The following is a 24,132-nucleotide window of genomic DNA, read 5'->3' as shown; positions in this document are numbered from 1 at the left end:
ACTAATTTAGAACAACATTTGGCATGTGTTTCAACTCATTCACAGTGCAAATCCTGAATTAAATAAAACATTATTTGATGAAATAACATTTTAAATAATGATTTGCTCAGTTGAGGGGATCCGTTTTGGTGGCCTTAGGATTGCGTCTCTGCTATTCGCGGATGACGTGGTCCTATTGGCTTCATCAGGGCGTGATCTACAGCTCTCACTGGAGCGGTTCGCAGCCGAGTGCGAAGCGGCTGGGATGAATCAGTGCCTCCAAATCCGAGACCATGGTCTTGAACCGGAAAAGGGTAGAGTGCCTTCTCCGGGTTGGGGAGGATGTGCTGCCCCTAGTGGAGGAGTTCAAGTATCTTGGGGTCTTGTTCACGAATGAGGGGAGGATGGAGCGGGAGATCGACAGGCGGATTGGTGCAGCGTCTGCTGTGAAGCGGGCGCTGTACCGATCCGTTGAAGAGAGAGCTGAGCCAAAAGGCGAAGCTCTCGATTTACCGGTTGATCTATGTTCCTACCCTCATCTATGGTCACCAGCTTTGGGTCGTGACCGAAAGAACGAGATCCCGGATACTAGCGGCTGAAATGAGTTTTCTCCGTAGTGTGTCTGGGCTCTCCCTTAGAGATAGGGTGAGGAGCTCAGTCATCCGGGGAGGACTCAGACTAGAGCCGCTGCTCCTCCACGTCGAGAGGAGCCAGTTGAGGTGGCTCGGGCATCTGGTCAGGATGCCTCCTGGACGACTCCCTGGTGAGGTGTTCCGGGCACGTCCCAGGACACGCTGGAGGGACTATGTCTCCCGGCTGGCCTGGGAACGCCTTGGGATTCCTACTGAGGAGCTGGCCCAAGTGGCTGGGGAGAGGGACGTCTGGGCCTCCCTACTGAAGCTGCTACCCCCGCGACCCGACCCCGGATAAGCGGAAGAAGACGGAAGGACGGATTTGCTCAGTAAAATAATTAACTTTAGGGATGCTGGATTTTATTAATGCGATTCTACCCCCGGGAGGCTAGTGAGGCTAACTTAAATCCTTTTTGGGTAGACCTGGTTGGTACCACAGACTTATTCCCAATTACTTTGCCAGAGCTTCTCTTCTTACAGACATGACCAGTCTCCAGGGCCCAAATGTACCACTGTGGTCTGAAGAAGCTAAGGCAGCGTTCAGAGACATTCAGCAAGCCCTAAACCAAGATTCTGTGCTTCATTGTCCTGATTTCCAGCAGAAGTTTTTCTTACAAACTGATGCCTCAGATAAAGGTCTTGGTGCTGTGTTGCTTTAGGGCTCCCCAAATGACCGCCTTCCAATTGCCTTTATCAGCCAAAAACCTTTTCCTGGAGAAACCAGTTATTCCACTATTGAGAAGGAATGCCTGACTATAAAGTGGGCTCTGGATTCACTTCGCTATTACCTCCTGGGAAGAAATGTTGTACTTGAAACTGACCACGAAGCACAAAAATGATTAGTAAGGATGAACAACACCAATAGTTGAATAATCTGTTGGTACTTGGCAGCCCTACAAGTTTGAGGTCCATCACTTCCCCGGCAGGCAGAGTACTACTGCTGACTACCTTTCCTGCTGTGACAGCAAGCCTTCAAAGGAGAGGGAGTGTGTGATGGATGCTTCTACAACCACCACAACCAAGTGTTAGTACTGTTTATCATAATTTACATTTATTGGTTCTAGATTACACTATACAAAAGTGAAGCACAAGTTATTTTATTTAGACATCCATCCATCCATTTTCCAAACTGCTTATTCCTCTGCGGGGGGTGCTAGTGCCTATCTCCAGCGTTCAATGGGCAAGAGGCAGGGTACACCCTGGACAGGTCGCCAGTCTGTCGCAGGGCAACACAGAGACAGACAGGACAAACAACCATTCACGCACACACTCACACCTAAGGACAATTTGGAGAAACCAATTAACCTAACAGTCATGTTTTTGGTCTGTGGGAGGAAGCCGGAGTACCCGGAGAGAACCCACGCATGCACAGGGAGAACATGCAAACTCCATGCAGAAAGACCCAGAGGTGTACTCGAACCCTGGACCTTCTAGCTGCAAGGCAACAGCGCTACCCACTGCGCCACTGTGCAGCCCTTTATTTAGACATATATTTTCTAATGGGTGCACACTTACAGTCGGATATGGAGAGAAATTTAATGTCAGAGGAATCATTATGCAGTTTGGGTGCATTTCACCACTTCATCATCTTCGTTGCCAATTTCCCCCGTCTCCAAAATGACTGTATGCCTGGGTCAAAGCTGCTGTGAGGACCACACATTTTTAGGGGGTGGTTGCCTAGTGGTTAGAGAAGCGTGCTTGCACTCTGAGAAGGTTGTTGGTACCTGGTTCAATTCCCACAGACTGTGGGTCCCTGAGCAAGACCCTTAGCCCTAGATTTCTCCCCAGGCACTGCTCCCTAAGGGATGGGTTAAATGCAGAAGTGTTGTCTTGATTAGAAGGCCTAGATTCAACTGCCTTAGATGGTTGGTTGGCTTGCTTGTTTCTTTTGCTCATGCTGTTGTTGATTGTCCCAGTCTCTCCCCAGCTGATGTCCCAGGCAAACTTCTTAACTTGCTAGCCAATGTGGGATTTATGTTTTTCAGAATCAGTTTAAAATGTCCTCTTCCTCAATCTGAGGTTTCCAACATCTACACAGAGACTAGTACATGTATATAAAGACCCTGATTCTTTAATTTTCTCCTTGGACTTTGGTCCTCACATGTTCTGCCAGCTCATCCTCATAATCCTCAGAGAGAAAAGCTGCTTGAAACTGCCTTTGAAAGTCCGCCCAGGTATCCACCTTGTGTCTGGCTACATCCCACCAGGAGCCATCCCACCAGTCTCTCACAAGTGCCAGTCCCTGGCAGTGCACATGCAACACATTTCACACAGGCCAAGCAGTGGATTTCAACCAGGGCCTGCTGGTAAGTGTTATTGTTCCTGGTAAATCCTGGAAGTTAGTCTGTGCACTTTGATCCATTATTATGGTCTGCTGACAGATCTGAGCTGGTTGGATTCTGGCTGTAATTTAGTCTGTTATAGATTTCATTGAATTTTGATAGGCTGATAGCTCCTCCTGCAAGCGAGGAACCTCTCCTTGCAGAGTGGAAATACTGGCAGCAACTGAGGCGAGTAAAGTTACATACAACATCCACAACAAGATTCTGAGGATTTTCTGGTACATAGGTGGCTCAGCCAGGAGCCAGAGAAAGAAAGAGATTCTGAGTTTGATCAAATCTCCACAGACAACCTGAAATGTCTCTGAAGCAGAGACCATCCAAGTGGATTCACGGACTAAACTCTGATAATCTACCTGTGCGTGTTCTCACTTTTTTTTATTTCATGGACCATCTTCTAAATCTGAGTCCGACTCACAAATTTACAGCGCAAATTAGAAAAAATCTGATTTGTGTCCGATGACGAGCGAGCAAGAGAGAGAGAGAGACTTTGGTAGAGCAGCACAGATTAACAATAACAGAAGTCTCCATACAGCTGTTATTAATCAGAGAAAGAAAAAGTTATTTCCTGATTGTTTCACAGTGGTTACATCCAGCAGGTAATACTCCCATGGCAACACACCTCAGATCCCCGCAGCCCCACCGCTGGTTGCCGGTTTCCCATCAAATTAATTTATGTATTTTAAGAATCTGTGCCCATATTCACATAGAATCCTGAGACTAAAAGTAACTCTTAGTTACTGATATATTAAAGAATAACTTTTGTTGTTTGACAATGTATTTTGGGAAAAACTGGTTAATTTTAAACTAAGAGCAACATATGTGCTTGTGCTCTGTTACTATGTTTCTCACATAAAACTGAGAACCACATGTGTTATTTTGTTATAACTTGTTTTATAAAAATCCAGCATCCCTAAAGTTAATTATTTTACTGAGCAAATCATTTTTTAAAATGTTATATCAATAAATGTTTTTTTTAATTCAGGATTTGCATTGTGAATGGGTTGAAACATGTCAAATGTTGTTCTAAATTAGTTAAGCTAATTTAACTTCATTCCATGTTCTTTAAGTCAGATCTGCAGTGAACCAAGATTCACTGAATTTTTCTGATGATGATCAACCACTTTTTTGTCTTTTGTGTCTTTTTGCATGTACATAGTTCCTTAGCTTAGCTTTGTTTTATGTTCATTTTGCTTAGTAGTTTTAGTTACGTTTCACTAGCCTAGTAGACAGGATTTGTTGATTGAAACATAGTGTTAATTCAGACAAACAGCATTATATAGTGATGTTCTCTGCATGTTAATTTTATTTCTGTTAATAAATTCTTGAACTTGAAGAGAAGTTGTCACTCCTTATTCTGTGTGTGTGCAGAGTTTGCTGTTAAAAGATCTCCAGTGCTCGAATTATCCCTTTCAACTATTGTCCTGATATCAGCTCTTGGGCTGATATTCACCGTACAATACCTAACAGACAGAGAGTAATTTATTAAACATTAAATAACTTTAAAACAGTGTATAATTGCACAACACTATATAAGATAAAAGAGGAGAGAAATTATTTCCTGTATTGTACATGATGTCAGTAGCCTGTATGGTCATCTAGAAGTTTGCTTGTGTGATGTCTTGTCCTTTTGATTGCTGCATATAGCGCTTCTCATTTTCTAGGCTGGTACATAAAAGCACTACGACATTCATAGAACAAGATATATTAATCTAACAATCAATATAATTCATGTGCTTCAAAGTCTGCCTATTCACATGTGATCTCAGGGCCAGTTTACCTTTCAACACACCCTTCTATTCCTCTCCCAAAGCTTTGCGGACAGAGACGCTGCTTCTCCACATTTCTGTCTCCATTTTAAGTTAGTCATTTTGCCAAATACAATTGTTTTATACAAGTAGGCAAGCCAAGTAAAATGATGACAGGTGAGTGCACATTGATATCAAATAAATGAAGTAGTAAAAAGACAAGTAACAAACTAATTGAAAACAATAATGAGGATATAGATAAGGTGCATTCAAACATTTTGATTGTTGTGTGACAATAATTAAATTTTGCTAAATTTCATCATGTCACATTTCTTAAAGCAGTCTAATCGGTTAGTTTCTCTCCATTGATTACTAGAAGCACATTTGTGCTGTCTTTCTGTTTCTCGTACTATGAAACAATCTATGATTCAACCACAGCTCACTAAGCTAAAGATTTCTGTCATGTCCTTACTCAGAGTCACACTCAGCAATAATCTAAAACACTCTTAAGCTAGGACACATAGGTAGGAAGTTTTAGGCTAAGATACAGGTTCTGTGAGAGGACTCTGAGAATCTTTGTGAATATGGGCACTGGATCCTCGTTCCAGTCTATCAACAGTGCACAGTTGTGGGGGAGACAACAAAAGTTTAAAATGAAATCATTATCTTTAAAATTCTATCCGAAGTCATGCCAGTCTATTTTCTTAAAGGTATACTATGCAACCGGGGTTGATTTTCCAGCGAGGCTCCCCCCAGAGGGCGAAAGTAAAAGTGCACTGTCGTAAAGATGCTCAGCTGTTCTGGTTTCTCCATCAAGCCAGGCGCGGTTGTTTTGAGCTTAGCAGACAGGCAAACGCAACGAAAAGTGGAAAAAACGGCAGTACAAACAATGACTAACACAGTGAAGGTATGAACATCAAGCTTCCCGCAGCGCTATCTTGGCGAGGCGGCCGCCTCGCCAAGCCACGGCCGCGGCCACCTCACCAAGCCGCGGCCGCGGCCGCCACCTCGCCAGTTTTATTATTATTATTATTATTTATTTATTTATTTATTTTTTATGTTGGCGAGACGCTACCGCCACCGCCTCGCCAAGCCGCAGCCGCCACCGCGCCAACATAAAAAAAATAAAATAAAAATAATAATAATAATAATAATAATAAAACTCGATATGCTTGCATGTTCATTTGACGTTAACACGCGGTACTTTGTTGTTGCTTTCGCGCGTGCATATAGTGAATGGCAGGGCAAAAACACATGGAGTTCTCGCCGTAAAGTGAGACTTCTGTGTGTGCGGTCCGTGAGCTTTTGCAATTGCAAGTGCGGTATTTTCCCCACAGACCCCCAGGGCGGCCGAGAAAACCTTTGTTCGACCTGAAATGACTCATTTAATCATCCAAAACAGTATGGAACACATTAATTAACTGAAAAATGTTGCATAGTATGCCTTTAAATAGTTAGTTTTTGTCAAAGAGATGCACTTTACATTAATCCATGATGTTAAGGAATTTTACCTCTTCAAACTTCTTAGCCTTGTACTGCTCTGCACCCTTCAGGAAGTTTAGCAGTATTATATCACATAGCACTGTGCCCTAAAAAACAAAGACCAAGAAGAAAAAAACACAAGATGAAACAAGAAATGACCCTCCAGATTAATGAAGCCCCCTGTATCTTGACCAGAGTGCATTTTATTGTTATTTTTGAAACATAGGAATTTGATGACTGCTTAGGTATTTTTTTAATTCTCTTAAACGTGGAACATGTTGTAATATATAAACAAATAAATAAAACTTCTTGTAAAAGTCTATAGTATATCAATATAGCTCACCACTCCTACTGATGTGAATGCTGCCACCATATTTATGATGGTAGGGATCATGTTAAACTTGCCAGCCTAAAAACAAAGAATGTTTGTTAATGACCTCAGTTTTCCACTTAGCTGGGTAGCACAAACACAAAGTGTACCAACAGAAGAAAGTATTTCCCACATGAAATGTTCAAGTGTTAACTGGGAATGAATTGCTTGCACTAAAACTTTGAAAGATGTTACAATATATACTCACATTTCCATTAACAATAACATCAAATCGAATTGCATAGGCTTTGACCAGAGTGCGGTAGTCTGTCCCATTTTCCATCTTATAGTATTTTGCAAACCTGTGCAAATACAAAGACCAATTAACCTTACATTCATGTTTTTGACTGTGGGAGGAAATACACATACATACAAATATATATATACACACACACACATATATATATATATATATATATATATATATATATATATATATATATATATATATATATATATACACACATATATATATATATATATATACACACACATATATATATATATATATATATATATATATATATATATATATACATAAATACGCACATATATGACAGGTGTATATATATATATATACACACACACACACACACACACACACATATATATACACATATATGTATGTATGTGTGTGTGTTTTTGTAAAGTAGTTTTTGCAAAGGAAATAGTTTTTTAAAATGATCTTTGTAAATACATTTTAATATACACTTAGGAAACCAGATGATGCAAGGTGATGTTAGATACAGTTTAACTTGCATATAAGTCAAAATTTTAAGACCCACATTTTCTATGTGGATTTGTTATAATTCTTTACAACCAGATAGAAGATCTCTTGTTGACACTAAATGCCTTAAAAGGTTATTTTGTGACTCTGTTTTTCCCAGTCAAATTTGGGAAGGAATTTTTTAACACATAAAGCTCTAAGCTCAACCAAAAAAGTTGCTATTATGAGTCATAATTTTGCGTTGTTTGTTTTTGTTTTGGGACTGATTGATCTCTCCTCCGTTCAGCTCCTCTCAAGTTAATTCAATTCAGTTTTATTTATATAGCGCCAATTCACAATACATGTCATCTCAAGGCACTTTATGAAGTCTTGACAAGCAGCATTCACTCCTAATGAAAGAGCGTAGAGCCACAGTGGACAATCGTCTGCATTGTCGATGGCTTTGCAACAATCTCTCATACTGAGCATGCATAAAGTGACAGTGAAGTGTGATGCTCAGAAAGGAGGACCCAGAAGACAACGAGACAGGTCAGTAGCATTCAAAACTGATTTATTTAATGAGCGGGAGGGAGCGGCTCTGGTGGTTCGGCAGGCAATGTCAGACCCGGAACTCCTGGTTGTGAGAACAACAGGTTAGCGAATTCGGGGCAAACTGAGAGTCCAAACGTGCTGAAGTAACGAGGGGCACTAACCTTGCAAGGCTTAGGGTCGGAGAGGCGCCGTCCGCAGAGCCAAGGAGGGAAACGGCCAGCTGTAGCGATGTGGTCTTGGGGCTTTCAGGGGCGTGATCTGGGAAACGGTCCGTGGTCAGAATCCAGAGAGCAATCCTTGGGGGTTATCCTTAAGAGAGGTCGGGGTCCGGTCCAAATCTGTGCAGCGGTGAGGGCTCAGGCGTTACAGGGTTAGTCTGGTGCAGTACTCACAAGAGGAGCAGGGTCCGGTTCACAGGTAGTCCATCCAATTGATCAGTCCAAAAGGGGCAGGTGGGGATCGGAGTCGGGAGACAGATTGGGGGTCCGGTTCACAGGTAGTCCATCCAATTGATCAGTCCAAAAAGGGTCAGGCGGGGCTCGGAGTCGGGAGACGGATCGGGTCAATTTCTCAGGAAGACAGGCAGAGGCAGAAATAGGGACAGGCAGGCTCGGGAACAGATAACAGACAGGTCAGATACGGGCAAGTTAGTCAGGTTACCGCTGGAATACTCTTACCGTTAGGGCTCAAGATACTCTGGCACTGGCATTAGGTCCCAAGGCTATTTATATAGCCGAAAGAAAAGGTGAAGCTGATGAGAGTAAATTGCCCGGTGGGTCTTGTAGGAGCAGGTGTGCAGATCAGGTAGTCATAGCCGAGATCATTACAGAACCCCCCCCCCACCCCCCCCTCAAGGGCGGATTCCAGACGCCCTTCTGGGCTGATTGGGGCAGGTCCTGTAAAAATCCCTGATTAGGGACTTGTCTAGAATAAAGCAGGACCGAATCCAGGAGCGCTCCTCAGGTCCATACCCCTCCCAGTTGACGAGGTACAGCACACCTCTGCCCCATCTTCTCGACTACAGGATGTGGGTGTATCCTCATAGTGCGAAGAAGTTGTAAACGGACCGCCACAGGGTTGACAACCTTGGAGATAGGGAACGGTCCGATGAACCGTAGGGCCAACCTCCTGCTATCCACCCTTAATGGCAGGTCCTTGGTTGAGAGCCAGACCCTCTGCCCTGGCTGGTAGTGGGGAGCTGGAATCCATTGTTGATTGGACTGGACCTGGGACATATGCAGAATGGCTCTCCTAGCCCTCCTCCAGGCACGTTGACATCTCAGGGCTGATGACTGTGCAGATGGCACCTTGGAATCCCTCTCCTGGATGGAGGAAACCGGGGGTTGGTAGCCATACACGACGTAGAAGGGGGAGAGCCCCGTAGTGCTAGATGGGGTGGAGTTGATGGCGTGTTCAACCCACGGGAGGTTCTGCACCCACTGGGTGGAGTCTAAACTGCACAGAATGCAGAGCTTCATCTCAACCTCCTGGTTCATCCTCTCAGTCTGCCCATCAGTTTGAGGGTGAAACTTGGAGGACAAGCTGACTGAGATCCCCAACAAGGAGCAAAACTTGTTCCAATATCGGGCCACAAATTGAGGACCTCTGTCAGAAACAACATTTGAAGGCAAACCATGTAACCTAAAGACTTCCTTAGCCAAGATGTTCCCCATCTCTTTTGCGGAAGGAAGCTTAGGTAGAGGAACCAGGTGGACCATGTTGGAAAACCTGTCAACAATCGTGAGGATTACCATGTTGCCGTTTGAGGCTGGGAGTCCTGTGACGAAATCCATTAAGATCCTGGACCAGGGCCAAGAGGGTATCGGGAGAGGGTGCAACAGCCCTGAGGGTGGCCGTTGGGAGACCTTGGCCTGATTACACTGTGTGCAGGCCACCACATAATCTCTGGTGTCAGATGTCATGGTGGGCCACCAAAACTGGGAACGGATGATCTGTAGAGACTTTGTGATGCCCGGGTGACAAAACAGACGAGACCCATGACAAAATTCAAGAATCCACCCCCTCAGTGAGTCTGGGACAAATATATGATTGTTAGGGCAGGATTCCGGAACACGTTCTGTGCTGAGGGCATCCCTGACCTCCCTCTCCAGGTTGAGCATTCAACTGCTTCATCCCTTGAGCCTGCCTCGTCTGCATCATGAATTCTGGACAGGGTGTCAGGCTTGATGTTCTTTGACACGGGTCTGTAAGATAAGGTGAAGTTGAATCATCCAAAAAAAGTGCCCACCTGGCCTGTCGGGGTTCAGTCTCTTAGCTGTCTGCAGGTACTCCAGGTTCTTGTGATCTGTCCACACCTGGAACGGGAGCCTGGACCCCTCCAACCAATGCCTCCACTCTTCCAACACCAACTTCACTGCAAGGAGTTCACGGTCGCCCACGTCGTAATTGCGGTCCGCACTGGATAGCTTTCGTGAGAAAAAGGCACATGGGTGAATACGACCATCTTTGGCCTCCTGACTCAAAATTTGCCCCCACACCGCTACTAGAAGCATCCACCTCCACAATGAATTGCTTCCTAGGGTCTGGGGAGATTAGCACAGGAGCAGAGGTTCTTCAGTCTCTTAAAAACTTTCTCAGCTTGGTTGTCCCAACAAAACCTAGCTTTGCAGGAGGTTAAGGCGTGAAGGGGGGCAGCAACCTGACTATGACTTCGGATGAACCGCCGATAGAAATTAGCGAAACCTAAGAACCGCTGAAGCTGCTTTCTATCAGAGGGAGAAGGCCAATCAGACACCGCACTAACCTTAGCCGGGTCCATAGACACCTGACCTGGGGAAACAACAAAACCTAAAAAAGACATGGTGGAAACATGAAATTCACATTTCTCCGCCTTAACAAACAGTTGATTCTGGAGCAACCTCAGTAGAACAGAACGAACATGCTGCTGGTGAGAAGTGATGTCGGGGGAATAGATGATGATATCATCTAGATAAACAAAGACAAACTGGTCTAACATAACTCTAAGAACATCGTTAACCAGGTTCTGGAAGTTCCAAAAAAATAAGTAAAAAACAAAACAACTGGACTTGTTTTCCGTAGTAGAAGACGTTTCGCTTCCTCTCCAGGAAGCTTTCTCAATTCAAAAAGTCTGGAGTAATGTGGAGTAACAAGCTTTATACCATTGCCAAAAAAAGGCCTTGTAATGACTTAGATAACATGCAAATTCAACCAAAACAGGTCCACCCCTTAATAATGGCCGATCGTTGAAGTCATTAAGCCAGCAGATTGAACCAAAACCGGTCCACTCCTCTGTAACGGGGAGTCGTTAGGGTTGTTATTGGCTTGGCTTACAGGAACAGGTTCTGGAAGACCGCCAGTGCATTAGTTAACTCAAACGGCATAACCAAGTATTCGTAATGGCTGGTCGGGGTGTTAAAAGCCGTCTTCCACTCATCCCCTTCTCTTATTCTGACCAAGTGATAGGCGTTCCACAGATCTAACTTAGTAAACACCTTAGCACCCCGAATCTGGTCGAACGCTGTGTTAATGAGGGGGATAGGATAGTGATTCTTAATGGTGATATTTTTCAGACCTCTATAGTCGATGCAGGGTCTGAGAGACCCGTCCTTCTTCTTAACAATAAAGAACCCAGTGCCTGCAGGGGAAGAGGATGGACGGATAATTCCAGCCCTAAGGGACTCGCTAACGTACTTTTGCATAGCCTGTGACTCCGGGACGGACAGAGTAAAGTCGACCTCTAGGTGGGGTAGTGCCTGTTAGTAACTCAATGCAACAATCAAAAGGACGATGAGGGGGTAGGGCTGTAGCCCTACACTTGTTGAATACCTCCTTGAGGTCATGATACTCTGGCGGACCCTTTGAAAGATCTGGGTAGGTCTCATTTACCTCACTCTCAGGGGTTGGAGAAAACTGAGCCGAGTGCAAACAAGACTCTGAACAGGAGGCTGCCCACCCTAGAACCTCCAACCTCTGCCAGTCAATCATGGCATGGGGTTATGCTTCCTGAGCCACATAACCCCTAAAATAACATGGACCTGAGGGGATTTGATTATGATAAAGGTCAGGATCTCCTCATGATTGCCTCCAATTAGCAACTTAACTGGTTCCGAGACGAGGTGGGAGTGATTGAGCTGATGTCCATCCAGAGTGAGAATGTTACGGGGCGTGGGTCCTGGAAGCAGCTTGATGCCCAGCCTCTTGGCGAAATCCTCATCCAAAAATTTAGTGTCGGCACCAGAATCAATGAAAACAGAGAGGTGATGTGATGAAACAGGAGAAACAAGAACTGCAGGTAACATCAGATCGGGAGAGACGGAGAGGCTAGTACAGCTCAGCAGAGCTCTCCTATCTGCCGAGCCTAACCTTTTAACGGACAGGATTTAACTCGATGCCCCTCACCACCGCAGTACAAACACAGGTTTAACTGAAATCTGCATTGTCACTCCTCCTTGGACAGCTGGGCTCTACCCAGCTGCATGGGCTCTGGTTCCATGTCCCTGGTGGGAGGAGCAGTAGGAGCAGGTGCAGGAGGCGGAAGTCCATCCAATTGATCAGTCCAAAAAGGGTCAGGCGGGGCTCGGAGTCGGGAGACGGATCGGGTCAATTTCTCAGGAAGACAGGCAGAGGCAGAAATAGGGACAGGCAGGCTCGGGAACAGATAACAGACAGGTTGGATAAGGGCAAATTAGTCAGGTTAACGCTGGAATACTCTTACCGTTAGGGTTCAAGATACTCTGGCACTGGCATTAGGTCCAAAGGCTATTTATATAGCCGAAAGAACAGGTGGAGCTGATGAGAGTAAATTGCGGGGTGGGTCTTGTAGGAGCAGGTGTGCAGATCAGGTAGTCAGAGCTGAGATCAATACATGGAGAGAAAAACTCCCCTTTAACAGAGAGGAAAACTTCCAGCAGAACCAGGCTCAGTGTGAATGGTCATCTGTCTCAACCGTCTGGGGGTCAGAGAAGACAGAGCAGAGAGGCAAAAGCAAAGAATCTCACATAGAATCCTTTCTATGTTCTATGGTAATAGCGGATGATTTGTCTCCCCTGAATGATGTCACAGCTAACAGAACGCCAGACTAGGGGTGGGCGATATATCGAATATACTCGATGTATCCCGAGTTTTACTTGCCTCGATATTGAAAATGACTTTATCGCGACCATCGCATGCAAATTTTCACGGCAAGATTGAGCCGCTGTATTTAATTCACTGTGAGTTTAGTTTCTCCCACATTCTGTGAAAGCATCATTCGTTCCACCTCCAAGCCAGAAAGCGCTCTGGCACTAACACGCACACACAACAACGAAGCCGTGCAAATACTTACGTTGACGAGATGGTAAGAACCATGGCGACAGCGGGTTTTTAGGCAGTGGAAGGATGTCGAACAAAACACGTAATTTACAAAACATGCCGTAACACCATTGCCACAAAAGGTAGCAGTAGCACAAATTTGTTCCACCTAAAATCCAGTGCAACTCTTGTAAACCCCAAACACCGAAGGAAACTTCAATTAAACCAGCCGTAAAACAGTTGAAACTGCCGTCTTCTTTTGCTAAATCCCATATGACAGAAAAAAAAAAACGTTTGTTTAAAATTTCCCAGCACCTAAAGAGCAACGAAAATATTTTTGAGATGCTCTGAATATGTAGCTGTGACTGGTCAGTTGATTTTATAGTCACAATACAAACTTTTGTTTTTGGTATTGTCACATTTTTATTATACAGATTTATATGTCTTAAGCACAAAAGAGCACCTTTTATTTCAGGTTTATTTTGTGTCAGATTTTTCCTTGGTGTTCCTTTTGGCCGCTGGGATGTTCTCAGGGTCCGAAATTAACACTCGCCAGTCGCCAAATGCGAGTAAATTTCCCGTTTGGCGAGTGAATTTCAGAGGGCTAGCTGCCACATGGCGAGTAAATGTTTGTACCAAATAAAATAAAAGTAACATAAAAATAACAAAACCCATACGATCCGTTCACAGCTCTGTCCATCCAGAGCTCAGTCTAGACCCGCCTTCTGCGGTGCTGGTTCAGCTTCTTTCACATTCAGAACCAGTCATGGCTGAACGCTGGATCAGAAAACAAATCTGCTAACCAGATACAGTCTAAAACGCCAATTAGTCTGTTTATAAGTTTTGTTCTTATTTATTCTGATTTTTTTTTTTAACTACCTGCGCTGCGGCTCTGTGCTTCACCGCTCTTACTGCGCCTCCCCCGCCCCCCCTCTCGGAGCAAGGTGCTTTTATCAGCGGCCAGCCTTCAAAACGTGAATCGCTACGTTTAATGTCCTTCCACTCGTACCAAAATGTCCCAATTAAAGTCAGTAGGAGAGTCGGTAACTGTATTTCATGCTCTTTTGTTTTTAACGACACAGAACCAGCGGTGCTTCGGTGGGCGTGGTGCGTTGCGCTTGAATTCAGGTGCGCAAAATTACGTTACATGTAACCTGTAACATCGGGGGCGCAGCGCACGAGGGTAAAATCCAGCAGCGAGATCAGCGTAAAGACGCAGCGTGAACCCTGAGTGCTTTAAGTGTTGTAGCTGAGGGGAAAATTTTGAACCATACACAGGGGCGGTTCTGAACAGGGGCCAACAGGGGCCTATGCCCATGTAGAACTGTTCCTGGCCCCTGTTATGGCCCCTGTACTAAAAACATGATGTTAAATTTCTTAGGATGATAAATGCTGACAAAGATAACGTGACTGACTGGTCATTTGGATCAGTTGCATTTTTTTCGTTTATGGTTTTACCCAATAATAAAATAACAAAATAATTAAAAAATAAATATAAAAAAAATAACAATAATTAAAATCAAGCTGTTTCACGTTAAGCTCCCGCTGTATTGAGAAAAGATCAGGGGTCTGCAACCTGCAGTTCCAGAGCCACAATTGGCTCTTTGGCTTACTTAATATTTTAAACGATGAAATGTTGACCTGTTAAGTTCCCCCCCCCCCCCAATCTTTTGTTCTGTGCCCCTGTGAAAAAACACTGGCCCCACCCTGACCCACCCTGCTAAATTTGGTCTAGAACCCCCACTGACCGTACAGGCTTGATGAAACTCTGCCTCATTCACAAATAAGGCCAACATGGATAGAATAATGATAATCTGTAGTGTTTTTTATCGGCTGGATGTGAATCTGATAATTCATATTGTGTCTTTTATAATCAACTACAATATATATATATTTTTAATTCAGGAAACAAAGATTTCTCTTCCAGGTTCCAGTCAGCCACGCCCCCAACCACGCCCCCCATAATTAACATAATTTCACTCTTAATTTTTATAAAAGTTGAGGTCTGGTCAAAATTAATATTTTGGCCGGTAAAAAATATGCCTGGCCGGTTGATTTTTACATCTACCGGCCAACTTGGCCGGTGAATAACAAAGTTAATTTCGGACACTGGATGTTCTTATCTTTTAAGGTCCAGTGTTGATCACGAAAGTGCTCTAATATGACAATATTGTAATTTGGGAAAAGCTTCTATGTGCAGTTGTGGTTAAAAAATTTGACACGTTAATATAAGATATGCCAATGCAACTTTAGGCACTATTTGGCTAAAAACATTTGTTATTCAGGGTTATTTTAACATATCGTGATATATATCGTGTATCGCGATAGAGCCCAAAGATTCCGTGATATTAGATTTTCTTCATATCGCCTACCCCTACGCCAGACCAGGTGTACCTACTATGAAGACATTTTCTTTTACAGAGAACAAAAAGTTAAAAGCTGAAATAAAAACAAACAAGGCAAATTGGAATTGTCCTAATGCCAAAAAGAGCACAACAGGTTTTACTATCACAAGTGGAGCCTTGTAAGGTTTTTCCCATGAGGAAAATGTTTCATAGCGGCTGTGCGGAGCCAAAGACCCGCCCTCCAGAGCACCAAGGCACATGCCAGGGGAACCAGAACCCCACATGCCTGAAGAGGCACCCCCCAAGTAAAGGTGCCCAGGAGGGACCAACACAGGAAAAGCTGCCTCCAGCCCCCGGACCCAGGAGGTGAACCCCAACGTCAAGATGGTGGGGGGGGGGGGGGGGTGGACCTCCATGATGAGCTCTGAAGCCTGACTGAAACTCTTCATATAGGTCATTACTTTGTAAGTGTTGACATACTTGATTAGCAACTACTTTTTCAAGAATTTTAGATAGGAAAAGAAGATTAGATATAGGTCTGTAATTTATTAAGTCATCTTGATCAACAGATGGTTTCTTAAGTAAAGGTTTAATAACCTTTGTAGCCTGTGGTACACATCCATTTACTAAGGATAGATTAATCATTTCTAAAATAGTGGCATCAATCAAAGGGAACACCTCGTTAAGTAACTTGGTTGGGATTGGGTCTAACATACAGGTAGAAGGTTTAGATGAAGCTAAACTTTTAGATAGCTCAGGCAGCTCCACTTCGACTAAACAGTTCAAACACAATCAGGTTCTAAATATACCTCCAATACTGCCTCACTTATTGAGGACAAGGTGATCATGTTTGGGAGGATGCCAGTGATTTTATTTTTAATAGAATAAATTTTATTTATGAAGAATCTCATAAAGTCATTACTGTTTAGAGCTGAGGGAATGGATGAATCAATGGAGCTATGACTCTGGGTAAGTTTGGCAGCTGTACTAAAGAGAAACCTAGGATTATTTTATTCTCCTCTATTAATGATGAAAAATATGCTGCTCTAACTTTGCGAAGGGTCTTCTTATACAACGGTAGACTGTTTTTACAGATTAGATAGGATTCCTCTTGATGTGTAGAGCACCATTTTCTCTCCAATTTCCTAACATTGTGATTTAACGAACACAACTATAAATTAAACCAGGGAGCCAGCTTCCTGTGAATAATCACTTTCTTTTTCAAGGGGACTACATTCTCTAATGCAAAACGCAATGAGGAAGTGACACCGTCAACAAAGGCATCAATTTGTGAAGGAAGAAACAACGCTATTACCATCTGCTGGGCATTACTGTGATACTGACGGAATTAAAAGGTGTGTGAGCAAATACTGTTAATTCTTCACAATCAATACTATATGTCAGTAGAGGGTTCAACGTATGAAGGCAAGTGTAATCACGTTAATCATTACTCATTGCTTCTTTAACTAACATGAACATTTCAATTTTTACTAATTACTATTTTCACACTTTTCACTCTTGGTTGTTTTGCAATTTAACAAGTGTGTTCCTGGTTCAAACATACACAACAATACATTTTCTGCACAAAATTACCATGGTAGTCTTGTCCTTTGTTGCCAATTTATTAGAGTACGTTTGAGTACGTAATTATCAAGAACATATAAATAAATTACCTGAAATTGTAGCCAGGAGAAACATTGTTCTGCTGGGACATGGCATCAAGTCGGGTGAATGAGTATGATGGTTTACAATCATCATCTGACTTATCCAGATCACACATCCAGCTGATCATTATTCCAATCACTCCACCCTAAATAATTTATGAAAAGAAAGGAAAATGTGGATAAATACATTTTAAAATGGTTCTATTAACTCAGTTCAGCTTTATTTCTTATCTCTTTAAAATATCAACCATGAAGACCTGAGCACTTAACCCATACCAAGAACCCAGTGCCAGTGCTCCACCCACATGCAGGCACTACCAAGGCACCACCAATTGCTTGGGGGGGGACCAAACAAATAAACAAAGGCTTAGTTATACTTGTGTTTTTGGTTGTCACGCAGGTCTGTGCAAATCCTGTGCAAGCCCATAGAATTATTGTAGACATTTATAATTATTGTGGACACAGGTGCAACATTTTCCAAAAACATTGGGGGGGCAGTAATCAACAAAATCAGTGGAAATGCAGAAAAAAGACAAGAAACAGTTAATGTCAGACACCCAAAGTGTCTGTGCCGCAGTATGTACGCAATCATGAAGAACAATTGGGGTCCGTTCTTCGTATGTTGCTTAAAACATCCGAGATCAAATGAGACATCCAAGATGATTTCATCCGGCTAATCCTGATCCGGCTAATTGGGTTCTTCCAACACACCTGTTGTTTACGATTAGTATGGCTGGATTGAGTTATCTGAGACAACTGCACGTTCATGCGTTTGTTTAAAAGGGGAAATGTATCGATAGTAGAAACAATGATCAGCAGTGCTGCTATTGGCTGTTCAGCATGAACAAAGAACGGCCACAGTTTTTTTTTCAGCAGAACAAGAGCTTTTAAAAGAAGGTTATGCCGAATTTGAGTCAATTAAAACGACAGGTAACACCTCAAAGTCTGCTAAAACCAGGCAAAAAGTAGCAGACAAATTAAATTGTAAATACTGTCCATGATAGATGTTTCTATAACTTTCTACAGTATGTATTTTTGCATTTTAATAATTTCATAAGTACTTTGTTCTTTTATGTCAGAGCCTCCATGGGAGCCACTAGAACATGGGGAAAAAATTAAGTACAAGAATATTTTACAACATGATAGCCTTTAATTATTATACTGTATTTTAAACAGCAACTTCTTCCTATTTTTTAAAAGCCACTGTTAAAGTATGTGTTTGTCTGTTTTTAACAGCCACCAATAAGAAGGCTGGAAAAAAATCGGGTTCTTTTTACTTTTACATGTTTAACCCTTTTATTTTTTATTTTTTTTTCACAAAATGACTCAAGGTGCCATCTGTTCCCTATATTAACGGCATCTTCAACAAAAGAAAAAGTATTTTGACCTGAAAAAAAAAAATACAAATTAAGAGGAGAAATTGAACTTCACAACGTTAAAAAGAGAAATATTGCACTAGAGATCGAGTTGCTTCAAAAGGACCTTCAGAGTAAATTCTAATACACCATTTTACACATAGTAGTATTGCTGACTTTACATAACTATCTCTTACTGCAGGCAAAAGATGACTTGCTGACATTTCTTTATAAATAATTGTTTAAATAAAACGACAGGAACAAAGCATTATTTGTTTCGTCTTTTATTGAACATAAAAAAAATGGCGTTCCACAATTCTGTCCCTTCCTCTGCCACTAGGTGGTCCAAGTGCGCTGGCTAGACACAGACTTCCCTATCTCCTCGGCTACGATCTAATCCTGTTTACATGAAATAAGCCTGCTCGGGAGCAGGCTCAACTTTGCGCACATGTTGCTATGACAGCAAGTCCGGGATGAGTTTCGAAGAACCAAACGATCCAAGATCATGCCCAATCGTCAACAATGAAATCCAGCTAACTGAGTTAGCGACGTACGAAGAACGGACCCTTGGTGTGTTTATGGCAGCTAAACAGAAATAAAAAAAGGGTTAATGACATAGAAACATAAAGTATTTTCACCTATTGCATACAGAACATTGTGAAAACATGAAGATGAGGAATACAGCCTGTCTGTAAAGCCCATATGGACCTTTATCAATTAAAGGTTTAAAACACTTTGCTTTACTAAATAAATGGTGATTGCTTTAAATACTGTGGGTTGTTGTTTTTGACTTGATTTGCAATGCAAATGATGGAAACGGAAATCAAAATCCTTGTTTATACTCAGTAACACCATAGCAGTTAATTTGGGACTTCCAGGATTCAGGAAGTCCACAAAATGCAGTTCAAAGCCTTCAGCTGATCCAAAATGCTGCACCAATAGTTCTGATGAAAATCAACAAGAGGGATCATATTTCTCCAATTTTAGCTTCCCTTCATTGGCTTCCTGTTAAATCAAGAACAGAATTTAAAATTCTTCATCTAACATATAAAGCCCTTAATAATCAAGCTCCATCATATATCAGTGCTCTGATTACCCCGTATGTTCCTAACAGAGCACTTCGCTCTCAGGCTGCAGGTCTGCTTGTGGATCCTAGAGTCTCTAAAAGTAGAATGGGAGGCAGATCCTTTAGCTATCAGGTTCCTCTCCTATGGAACCAACTCCCAGTTTTGGTCCGTGAGGCAGACACCCTATCTATTTTTAAGACTAATCTTAAAACTTTTTCTTTTTGACAAAACTTATAAGTAGAGTGGCTCATGTTACCCTGAGATACTTTTATAGTTTTACTGCTATAGGCTTAGGCTACTGGAGGACATCAGTCCTCACTCTACTGATCTTTACTGTTCCCCAGTCTACTGTTATCCAGTTTTGCATTGCATTGAAATGACTGTTGTCATTTCAGCTTTTAACTTTTCCTCTCTCTCTTTTCTCTTCATAGTAGGTACACCTGGTCTGGTGTTCTGTTAGTTGTGGCATCATCCAGGGAAAACAGATCACCCGCTACTACCATCTAATGTAGAACAGATTACTGGATCAATGTGTGCTTCTGTGCTTTTTTGTCTGCCTTGTTGTGTCTCTGCTCTGTCTTCTCTAACCCCCAGTCGATCGAGGCAGATGATTCATACTGAGCCCGGTTCTGCCGGAGGTTTTCCTTCACATTAATGGGGAGTTTTTCTTTCCGCTGTCACTTCATGCTTGCTCAGTATGAGGGATTGCTGCAAAGCCATCTACAATGCAGACGACTCTCCTTGTGGCTCTATGCTTGTCCAGGAGCGAATGCTTCTCGTCGGGACTTTGATGCAATCAACTGGTTCCCTTATATAGGAATTTTTTTTTACCAATCTGTATAATCTGCCCCAATCTGTATAATCTGATTGAATTTGACTTTGTAAAGTGCCTTGAGATGACATGTTTCATGAAATGGTGCTATATAAATAAAATTGAATTGAATTAACAAATTTGTGCCACCTGAAACTTCTGTGCTATTTGATGTCAGCACAAGCAAAATTGTTTGGCAAGGACTCTTTGAATCCCTCTATTTTGAATAAAACTTGCGCACATGATCCGCACCAAGTTAGAAAAACTTGGAGGTGCACAACCTTGCGCTATGATGGCCCAAATTTGTCTCATTAGGTAGTCTGATTGTGGCATTTAAAACCATGTGAAAACCTTTGTTCTTTATAAAGAAATTTAAAGAACACTGGTTGTCCCAAAATATTGCTCACACATGGGGGATATAAATAGGTGACTCCTAACAAATCCCTGACTTGGAAAGAAAAAGAATGTTTTTCAAAGTGTAGTTTTGCATTTTTGCACATTAAAGAAAGTTGGAAATGTTTAAGACAAAGTAATAAGAATTCAGCTTACTAGGTATTTTAGAGGATATTTTTGTCGTTCGGCTCAGGACTAGAGGACTCAAATGCAAGACCTGACACAGTGGATTCAAACTCAAGGTTCCTTTAATACAGTCCTGGGTCAAACACCAAAAAATCCATTAGAAACAGAGGAATCAAATACAGAAGCAGAGAAATGTCCAAATTCAAGCTGGGTCAAAAACACTAGAACGCTTAAGTCTTATGGGCAAAAGGGTGGAATGCTTAGCTCTAAGAACAAAGACGAACTGGCAAAGGGAAGCTGCATGAGTGACAACTAAATAGGCCAACAAACAAAGTAGGAGAAAAAAATCCAGGTGAATGGCATTAGGCTGTGGCAGATCCTGATTGCAGGGAGGAACTCAGAAAGTGAAGCTACCTAAGAGACAGGAAATGAGTACAAAATAAAACAGGAAGTGAAAATAGGTAACACAAGTGACTATGTAATCAGGACTGCCCCTGGCAATTTTAGAGTGAAATTACCAAAACTGGAAGGAGAAAGTGAAACTGCTGTGCCATCAAGAGATGTTTGGGAGAGTATGCAGTTTTTGATTAGTGGTATCACACACACACACACACACACACACACACACACACACACACACACACACACACACACACACACACACACACACACATATATGTCTGGGGTCTCATTTATAAAACATTGCATAGGATCTATACTAAATATTTGTGTATGCCAAAAACATCCTGATTTACAAAACCATGTACATAGACACCAACAAAAGATTTCCCTTTATAAATCACAGCTGCATATACATGTTTGCGTACCATGTTCAACCTCATGTCTGCCCACTACACGCCCAGATTCAACCATAAATAGTCAATACAAAGCAACTCTTGAATGGCAGTGTGTATTTAATTGAGCCAGCTGATCTGTTATTAAGGTTAGCAATGGCAACCACTATCATGTTTACACGTTCCATTATTGACACAGAAGCAACAAACAAGAAGACAGCAGCATAATGTAAATGATTTGTTGTTGTTTGGGATGATAGGGAAATGAGGCGGTGGATCTGGGGTTGGTCCACTGGGAAGGCTCTGGTCGCAGACTATGGCAAAATGAAAGGAGAGAGGTGAGCACCGAGAACTAGCAAGTTGACAAGATGGTGTGGCAGAGGCTGACTTATGGGCAGGGTGATGAATAATAAGCTGAAAGAAATGAGGCAGGTAGTGGTTATTATGGGTTGTCTTAAGTAGAGGTGTAGCTTGGGGCTCAACTGTTTTTTCATGGTGGATGGTGGACAGGCCTGATGGTGACAGAAGCCAAGGACCACAGACGGGTTGGAGGAGCAGAGTGGTGACCAGAAGGCCAGGAAGGCTTTTGGCACTCATAACTGCCAGTAGAGTGAGAGTGGATGATCTTTCTCGGAGGAGTTCTTGGTGTTGCCAGACTGGGAGGAGGGACTTCCCTGAGAGAGGAAAAAATATATTGATTAAGGAAAACAAGGAAAAACGAGCAACTTGTTGCCAGGATCTGGTCAGTACCACTCTGGTTGAACTAATCCTCTGACACCTTCCATCCATCTCCAGCCACCTAATATGCACCTCTTAATTGATGTAGATGGGAAACATTGGTGCTGGAATCCACTTTTCGCACCCTGCTGGAGAAAGGTAAAAACAGCACCACTCCTCTATTGCCCAGAACAGAGAAAAGAGCAGGGAAATTAAACCACTTTCACAGAAAGGCCTTTATGAAATGTGTAAATCCCAGGTAAAAGCATGTATCCTTGCCACATTGAAAGAACTTGTTAAAAAGTGAACATTTTTGCTGTCTTACACATCTCATGACATCCTCAAAGAACCATGTTTGAAATTTCTGTCCTGGAGGAGACTCTCACCAGATTGTCATTCTGAGGAGGGAGGAGGCCAGGGAAGATGGAGGATTCCCCCCAAAAATGAAGACCACCCCACCCCCTCCATGGACACATCAAACATAGTCACCCGCATTTTAGGAGAGACACACAGATGAGGTCTGTGCTAGTTAGCAACTGCCACTTCCTTTTTATTACTGCTGTTAACGTATGACCAAATGCTAAGTGGGCTTATAAACATCACCCAGTGACCATTAAGGCTAACTGCTTACTTCATATACATGATGAGAGCACATAAACAGAGAACCATACCATCTCAGACGTCGCCTGGTGAAACATGGTCTGCGTCAAGTGTTGAGGGATCAGGACACTGTGATGACAAATGGGCTACTGGTACACAAACGCAATCGACTTGAGAGGACAATACGGTAGTATTGGAATGCTACTACTCCAGTAACCCTAGTCAACGGGGCTACATGAAGACTGTGGGAAACGGATACTTTGATACCCGCAGTCTAGACTAACAGCAAAACAGGTAGTAACTCAGTGCTCCAATATCCACAAACGGCAACTGCTTTTGTCATAGTTTGAGTTTCTGCCATAGTTAAGAATAGAAGAGAATAGAATTCAACTTTATTGTCATTGCACTGTCGCAAGTACAAAGCAACAAAATGTGGTTTGCATCTATGCAGAAGTGCTATACAGGATATAAATATTATTTATAAGTGTATGTATTAGTAAAAAGTAATAGTAGGAGACTATAAAATGTTGTGTATAAATATAGATATGGGAGCTATATGCACAGATTATACAGAGTATACAGGAATGTTAGGAAAAGGATTATATATGTATTAGCGGGTTTATAATACAAGATAAATAATGGCAGATATGATTTACAGAATCTATACAGATTGTATACAAATTGTGTATGTGTGTGAGGGGAACAGTCCATGGTGTGTGTGTGTGTGTGTGTGTGTGTGTGTGTGTGTGTGTGTGTGTGTGTGTGTGTGTGTGTGAGAGAGAGAGAGAGAGATGACAGTCCATATGTTATTATTGTATGGGGGGATGGGGAGTTACAGTCCCTATAGGCGTTCAGGAGCGTGACAGCTGTGAGAAAGAAGCTGTTCCGGTGCCTGGTGGTGCTGATCCGTAAGCTTCGGTAACGCCTCCCAGAGTGCAGGAGGGAGAAGAGTGTGTGTGCAGGGTAAGTGAAGTCCTTGGTGATTTTCCCGGCCCTTTTCAGACACCGCTTCCTATAGATGTCCTTGATGGTAGGGAGCGGTGCCCCGGCAATGTGCTGGGCAGATTTCACCACCCCCTCTGCAGCGCCTTCCGGTCGGTGACAGAACAGTTCCCGTACCAAACTGTAATACAGTTGGTGAGGATGCTCAAAATGGTGCAGCAGTAGAAGTTCGTGAGGAT

At 42.7% G+C, this 24,132-nt stretch overlaps 1 protein-coding gene across 1 annotated transcript in view; it reads right to left on the bottom strand.

Annotated features, from left to right (window-relative positions):
* The window catches only part of p2rx3b (purinergic receptor P2X, ligand-gated ion channel, 3b), a 159,147-nt gene that overhangs the window by 30,189 nt on the left and 104,826 nt on the right, over window positions 1-24,132 (bottom strand). Inside the window, exons 8-11 of the mRNA XM_036129850.1 lie at window positions 17,098-17,234; window positions 6,759-6,852; window positions 6,524-6,589; window positions 6,210-6,287 (exon numbers count right to left, since the gene is read on the bottom strand). Coding sequence (XP_035985743.1) covers window positions 6,210-6,287; window positions 6,524-6,589; window positions 6,759-6,852; window positions 17,098-17,234 — 375 coding nt within the window. The remainder of the gene's footprint in view (window positions 1-6,209; window positions 6,288-6,523; window positions 6,590-6,758; window positions 6,853-17,097; window positions 17,235-24,132) is intronic.

Source organism: Fundulus heteroclitus, unplaced genomic scaffold (assembly GCF_011125445.2).
Source record: "Fundulus heteroclitus isolate FHET01 unplaced genomic scaffold, MU-UCD_Fhet_4.1 scaffold_236, whole genome shotgun sequence".
NCBI lineage: Eukaryota > Metazoa > Chordata > Actinopteri > Cyprinodontiformes > Fundulidae > Fundulus > Fundulus heteroclitus.
This window is presented reverse-complemented; position numbering and strand designations above follow the sequence as displayed.